The following is a 7767-nucleotide window of genomic DNA, read 5'->3' as shown; positions in this document are numbered from 1 at the left end:
CTGAAACTAGATGCTGGAGGGGGGGATAAGATTTTTGTTTTCAGAAGGGTAATCCTGGGAAAGTTGTAAAAGCATACATAGTCTTGGCCTCGTGTCTTGGTGAGACCACTAACTCATGTGGATAAAATATGGGAAGGAACAGGCTAAAATGGGGATGGGGGGAACAAGTCTTTTTTAGACTTGACACAAGACTACTTCAAGACAAGGGGGATAACAGAGAACACACCTGAAAAAGGGGTCGGGGAGCAGAGTACCCAAATATTTTAATGATTATATCTCATATTACAGGATATTTTATAAAATTTTATACTTTTTGGAAAACTGAGGGTCTTGATGAGTCTTCAGGACGTCTTCGACCTCGGCTAAGACGCTCTCGTTCTTGTTGGGTATAAATATGCAAGTCAATTTTGTTTATCTCAATAGGGATATCTCAGAAAAAGATATAAAAGTTTTATTTTGAAAAAATTAGGATATCTCATTCATCTTTGATCAGGAAAAGGGTACTGCTGCAAATCGGACAAGGGACAAAATGGACCACTGATTATTGCTCAATTAATATGTTTCATGTTTATTGGAATACTCAAAATCATAATTTTAGTTTATCAGTCGTCTTGGTGTTCGCTTTAGCGGGTCCCACTGTATACAAAATGTCTGCCTTAAAAAACCCCGTCAGGACATTTGGAGGAAAATGTACGCTAGATTCTGAAGTGTGTATTTAGGTTAATCAACTACACTGAACATTGTTATTAGGTGCAGTACGTGAAAAAGGGATGTGAAAATAAACCAAAATTTCGCTGAGGGGGTTGGGGTGATTTTATTCATGGACTGCTTGGGTTATAAAAAGAATTGTACCTTTTTCTTCACCTTAATCATTCATGATAAAATGGTAAATGAAGACAACTTCTCATAAATATACAGTGCTCCCCAAAATAAAATGGTAACTATTGGCAACTTTTCAAAATATCCAGTACTCCCCAAAATGATATGGAAAATGAAGACGACTTCTTATAAATATACAGTGCTCCCCCAAAAAAATATAGTAGGAATAGACGACTTCTCTTGAATATTAAGTGCTCTCCAAAATAAAGTGGAAATAAAGACGACTTGTATTAAATAAACAGTGCTTCCCAAAATTGAATGGTAAAGATTGGTGGCTTTTAAAAAAATATACGGTAGTAAAAGGGTGATGTGAAGACGACTTTTCTTTAATATGCAATCTATTTTTCAAGAAGCACTGTATATTTATGAAAAGTCATCATCACTTACCATATTATTTTGGGGAGCACTGTATGTTTATGAGAAGTCGTCTTCATTTACCATATTATTTTGGGGAGCACTGAATATTTAAGAGAAGTCGTATATTCTTGCCATATTATTTTGAGGAACACTGTATATTTATGAGAAGTCGTCTTTATTTACCATATTATTTTGGGGAGCACTGAATATTTAAGAGAAGTCGTATATTCTTACCACATTATTTTGAGGAGCACTGTATATTTATGAGAAGTCGTCTATGCTTACCATCTTATTTTGGGGAGCACTGTATATTTATAAGAAGTTTTCAATGCTTGTTATTTAATTTTGGGAAGCACTGTATACTTTGAGAAGTCGCCAATGCTTACCATTTTATTTTGGGAAGCACTGTATATTTATGAGAAGTTGTCTTCATTTACCATTTTATCATGTATGATTAAGGTGAAGAAAAAGTTACAAATCTTTTTATAACCCAAATAGTCCATGAATAAAATCACCCACCCCCCTCCCACCCCTCCACGAAATTTTGGTTTATTTTCAAATCCCTTTTCCACGTACTGCACCTAATAACAATGAACATTGTAGTTACTTAACCTAAATACACACGTCAGAATCTAGCGTACATTTTCCTCCAAATGTCCTGACGGGTAAAAAACGGCCGTTAGATGTTTATAAAAGTCTTTTTATTACTTAAATTTTAATTTCTGATCTTGTTTTTACTAATACTGGTTTTTTTGTTTCAAAAGTTGGGGGATCCAATCTTGCCGGCTGGAGAAATGATGCAGAACTGATAAATGATAAAAACTTTACTAAAAAGGTAAAATCTAAAAAAAACTGTACAAATTGTATAATAACAATCAATTGATAAATAAATAATGTTAATGTGAAACAGTATACTTTTGTTGCCAAAATTAAGATTTAATTTAAGTTTAAATTTAATTTAAATATTATATAAAGATTGCGGATTTCCCGTATACCATTGATGCACCTTACGGATTTTGGTCAGGGCCTACTGGTGGAGTGGGTGAGTATAGACTAAACAATTTTCACATTTTTCTTATTTTTCATAATTTTGTGTGTTTCATGAACTCAATTTTTAAAATTTCTTTTATCTTTTGTGCTTCCATAATTGTTTCTCTTGTTATTTATTTATATTTTCCATGTTTTTCATATGCCTTATTTTTTCTTTTGCATTTTTCTGATTGGCACTTTTAAATATTGAAAACCAATCAATGTAGAATGACAGAATGAAGTTAATAATTACAGTTACAAGTTACAAATTCTTCTTTAGTTTAAAGAAGAGCAAAGATACAAATCATTCCCCTGTTTGCTGATTATTATTGAATACTAGCAGAGTAAAATGATACCTAGAAAAATAATACAATTTATTTTATTTTAGTGGTTTGTGGTGGAAAGGAATGCAATTTCTAAAAATGATGCGCATACTCTTTTTAAAGTTTTAATACAGTGGGACGATGATAAAACTGTGGAATAGAAAGACGACTACTAGACTCAAATTATTATTTTGAATTGTCCAGTGTACACTGCACATAAAACACATGTTTACATTTTTCTTGATAAGTTTTACAGCTATATGAAACAATTTGTTTTAAACCAACATCAATTACACATGAGACTGCTTTTAAAAAAAAAGATTAAAAAATAAACAAATATGTTTATTAAATTATAAGTTTAAAAATTGTTTTAAAAGAACTGGGATGAGGATATAACTGAAACTAGATGCTGGAGATATCTTCATTGTACAGATACATGGACTCAGCTGTACACAGGTATATACTGTAAACTGTACACTGTACAGTAGGTGTACAAATGCATGGACTCAGCTGTACACAGGTATATACTGTAAACTGTACACTGTACAGTAGGTGTACAGATAAATGGACTCATCTGTACACACTCACAGGTATATACTGTAAACTGTACACTGTACAGTAGGTGTACAGATACTTGGACTCAGCTGTACACAGGTATATACTGTAAACTGTACACTGTACAGTAGGTGTACAGATACATGGACTCAGCTGTACACAGGTATATACTGAAAACTGTACACTGTACAGTAGGTGTACAGATAGAGGATAAACCAAAAATCAATGGATTACACGTCCTCTTTGTTTTTTCTTTTACTTAAAACTGTTTCAAAGCGACAAGAATTTCACTGTTTTCTAGGTTCAACTGTATAAATAAAATAGGTTCCACCGTGTAAAATACCGTGAAAATAGATTTTAAGAGTATCAGACACATTAAGAATTTAAAGAATTTTAGATAATAAAAAATTCAAAGAATATTTTGTAAATTATAAATTTAAAGACAATTAGATCAACTAAGAATTTAACACTATAAAGGCTGGAAAGGTCTGAATCTATGTATAGTCTGCGGCTGCCCGGCTCACATTTTCATATTTTTAAAAATCTTTTTAATTTTTAATTTATCGACTCTACATTTTTATTTTTTCATCTTTTGTATTTTCCATAAGTTTTTAGGTTTTTCATTTTTTCCATGTTTTTCATATGTCTTATATTTTCTTATATTTTCTTATATTTCTTATGTTTTCTTATATTTTCTTATGTTTTCTTGTGTTTCATAATGTTTTCTTATATTTTCTCATATTTTCTTATATTATCTTATACTTTCTTATATTTTCTTATATTTTCTTATACTTTCTTATATTTTCTTATATTTTCTTTTATTATAAAATAATATATAAAAAATTTTTTGTTTTTTGACAAATATTAAGTTGCGACACATGTTTTTACACACATTTTTAAGGCCGTTTCAAAAACGGGGTTTTTAATATCAAAGTTATGGACTATTTTATAATTTTTTTTTAACACGGACCAGCCTTTTTACCTCACTTTGCATTAAAAAAAAATGCAAAAAATCCTTAAAATTACTTTTTCTTAAAAGTAAAAAAACAAGGTTATAGTGTCAAAAACAAGAGTGTTGGGGAAAAAACGAAAGGTGGTCCCCGGGCCAGCCTGTTTAGGGTAATAGAATATTAGACAAATATGGAATTTAAAGTATATCATAAAAATTAATTAAGATCTTCCAGTACCATCAAGTGGTGGTGTTGGCGTTCCTGTGCAATATAGGTAAACCTTTTTCAAATATAAACATATTTTGATAATTTTCTCCAATTCGGTTAAAAAACAATATTATTTTAAGAGCTTTATTCACAGGAAAAATATTTTTGTATTAAATAATATTTAAGATTTTTGTTAAACGTTAGAACATGTTTTTTAATTCATAAATTTTAAAAGGCTGTTTCAACTTTTAAAAAAAGGAATTGAGTTTTTGTCACAAACTCTGATTTTCTTATCCCTATATCTTTGCATTTTAATGTCGGAGACCTTAGATATTTCAAACTATCAATCATTTTAGATCAAATTATAATAGTTTGAAATATCAAAGGTTTACACCATTAGGTTAAAAAGATATAGCTTTTTAAAATCAGAATTTGTGACAAAAACTCAGTTCCCTTGAAACTATTTTGTTAAAATTCATGCAATTAATTAGTAAATCTTGCCTAATTTTTACTCAACCAAAAAGTATAACGCCAAAACGAATGATTAATTTGTTCTTATGAATAATTTTGCTTATTTTATTTTGTCAAAGTAACAGTTTTTACAGTGTAATGAAAGTAAACTTGTAGAGAATACAATTTTTGAAATATAAAAGTATCTCAGATGAAAAATTGCAAGAATGTTCAAGACATGGGCCGACTTTGAAGTGTCGCAACGCATTTGCCTTTGGTTTTACTTTCCTAACTGACTCATTGATTCTTTAGTTTTGACATGTAAGGCACTTGATTTTAGATTTAGTTTTTTTAGAAGTAAATGGCAAAATTCTCATTGCTTTTTCATTTAGAACTTGAAGCCTTTGGATCACTGTGAACTCTAAAGTTTGTACATTCATACAGGGTTACCCACAAAGGATGAGACTTCAGAGCCGACTGCACAGAATTAATTCATGTCTGTGTGCCTTATATTTATGATTCTCTGAAACTAAAAACTGATTTCTTTTACTGGCAAATTATGATAAGCAAAGTGAAAAAAAATATTCAAGGCAGACGACTTAATTTCTTGTTTATCTTCTAATCTATAGTTCTGGAGAATGGGGTCTCTGGATATTAGGAGGAGGAAATGGAGTAGATGCAATTGATAATGTTCAGGAAAATTACTTTTATTTTATCAGAAATACATGACGCTCTATGAACATTTCTGCAAGTATTTTTCTTCATGTTTAGATTTTCCTATTTTTATTTTTACAAAATTTACCATCAAATATCTGAGGTTAGAAAGATTTTTTTTCTGGAAAAATTGATAGAAGGCACGATTCCACCAGAAGTTTGAGAACATCAAAATGTGGCTGTTTTTTATACTTCTGTAAAAATCGATGAACGTATTCTAACGAATATGTTAAATGGTATTTATAATCCATATCTATCATGATTTGTATTTTTCTGTCTCATATTTTGCTTAGGACTGGGCGTCATTTACAGGGAATGTTCATTTTTGCATTTAACGAACTCTATTAACGTGTCAACGATCACATCGATCTGAGAATCTAAGGAATGGGAACGAACAAGTTAAAAGCTCTCGTCAACGAACATGGATCGAACGGTTTTTTAAAAATCCAAAAAGTGCCCATCCCTGATTTTAAGCTGTAAAAAGTTTTTCTATCAGATTCTATCAACAGAGGGAGAAGTAAGTATTTTCTTTATAAATATTTTTTTATTGCAGGATTAAAAAATGTAAATGATTTTAGAATGGAAGAAACAAAAAGTACTGAAAATTTTAACATTTTTTTATTGAGTTTTAATCATTATAATTAAAGTTTAGAATGTATCAAAGAGTGTGGTTCCCAGCCATATATCGTTGTGTGCAAATTGCATATTTTGATGGCAATTCCGCGCAAATGCTGGTGCAAAATTGAAATACGCAATTGGTAATGGTGTGTTTAGAATCTAGTCTGGAGTGAGGGGCCTAGACTAATACATTCTAGATATGGACATTGTGCTTTCCTGAATCCTGTTACACAACAAATCCATGTTTTTGGTGGTAAATATACATACGAATTATAAAGTGATATACGCATTTACAATACAGGCATCATCAAAAAAAGGCTTTCACAATTTCTGGAACCGAATTTAATGTATTTGATTCAAGTCCTTCCATAATCTTTAACTTTGAATCAGTGGTTCACATTTTAATCGACAGTAGGTAGTTCAGCGACGTAGTTCAAATTTATAAAGTTCGGTCTCTGGATTATTTGAATAATACTTGAAAGTTTGTAACTTTTTAATATTTCCACTAAAAAAACAAGGCCAGAGAACTTCTAAATTGATCGAACGATTCAAAAATTAGATGTTTCTGCACTGAGCTTCATTGATAAAATTATTTAAGTTTTCAACAAGAAGGAAGAATTTAATCTGCCCGCGAAAAGTAAATTAGCTACTCTCATTAGCTGTTCGTTAAAAAGTTTCCATATCGATGATTATAACAAGTTTCGGGTTTCAAAAGGATATATTTTTAGGACGAGATAATCAGAATATTTTGAAATCAATGGAGATACTCAACATAGAGGCGGCTACATCACAGGTTCATAATTGGAGATTTGTCGTGCTAAGTACTTTTATATCATTTAAAGTTTCCTTTACAACTGATCAGTGACCAGTGACCAGACCAATTGCGTCCCTTTTTTCTGCCCTATTCCTAGTCTTTTAAAGCAACTATAAGTAAATTAAGTAGAGACCAAACTCACGTGAACAGTTTATTTTCCAGCTAATGATTTATATCAATATCAAAAACACATTTTGTACATCAATATACTTTTAAGAGGCATCACTGGAAACTAAGATAAAAATAAAATAAATTCAATTTAACTTGAGCCGAACAGACGTCTTCCTATTCAACTTATAAGTTTTTAAAGTGTCGGACTGCAAGATTTCTTTTTAAAAATTCATTGCTGTCTTTAAATAGAATGTTAGCGTTATTTAAAATTTCCCTCCAAGCAAAGATGTTATTCCCCGATCACAACGGTACCATGGAAACCTTTATCTGATCAATAATATGGAAAATATTGTTGTTTTTCTAGATTCAGAACTGTTTTCTTTCCTTATTTTTTCCTCCAGTAGAAATGCACAAGTCATTTTCGTGGAGAAACCACAATTAAAATTTAACAGTTTCAAAATTTTAAACATTTATATCTTATTCATACTTGACCAAACAAGGTTTTCAAGGGTACTGTTGTGAATGAGGCATTGTCATCTTTACATAGGGAGGGTCACTTAAAATTATTAATACAGTCCCTTTAAAAGGTAGTCGAGGATTGGAACTTTGCTGAGAATAGATGGGGAGCTTTGTGTCAGACATACCAGGACTCTCAAGGTCAAATGAAGGTAAAGAGGTTAAAGGTCAAATTAAAGTAAAAATCCCAGAGGTCAGGGATGGTCGAGATCTCTCACATGATTCAGACACGAAATTTGAATCT

At 31.0% G+C, this 7767-nt stretch overlaps 1 protein-coding gene across 3 annotated transcripts in view; it reads left to right on the top strand.

Annotated features, from left to right (window-relative positions):
* Positions 1-7720, top strand: part of LOC111703888 (uncharacterized) — an 8721-nt gene extending 1001 nt beyond the window's left edge. The window contains exons 2-11 of one of the 3 annotated variants that reach the window (XM_023475973.1): positions 2001-2071; positions 2212-2278; positions 2654-2670; positions 2966-3044; positions 4319-4367; positions 5380-5446; positions 5961-5981; positions 6239-6335; positions 6811-6875; positions 7595-7720. In XM_023475973.1, the coding sequence (XP_023331741.1) occupies positions 2001-2071; positions 2212-2278; positions 2654-2670; positions 2966-3044; positions 4319-4367; positions 5380-5446; positions 5961-5981; positions 6239-6335; positions 6811-6875; positions 7595-7705 (644 nt within the window). In that variant the 3' untranslated portion in view covers positions 7706-7720. Of the gene's footprint in view, positions 1-1833; positions 1902-2000; positions 2072-2211; positions 2279-2653; positions 2671-2965; positions 3045-4318; positions 4368-5379; positions 5447-5960; positions 5982-6238; positions 6336-6810; positions 6876-7594 lie in introns of those variants that run through there. The other 2 variants (XM_023475975.1, XM_023475974.1) reach the window with 2 other exon arrangements.
* The last annotated feature ends 47 nt before the right edge of the window (positions 7721-7767 follow it).

The sequence above is a fragment of the Eurytemora carolleeae genome, unplaced genomic scaffold (genome assembly GCF_000591075.1).
Source record: "Eurytemora carolleeae unplaced genomic scaffold, Eaff_2.0 scaffold401, whole genome shotgun sequence".
NCBI classification, from domain to species: domain Eukaryota; kingdom Metazoa; phylum Arthropoda; class Copepoda; order Calanoida; family Temoridae; genus Eurytemora; species Eurytemora carolleeae.
This window is presented reverse-complemented; position numbering and strand designations above follow the sequence as displayed.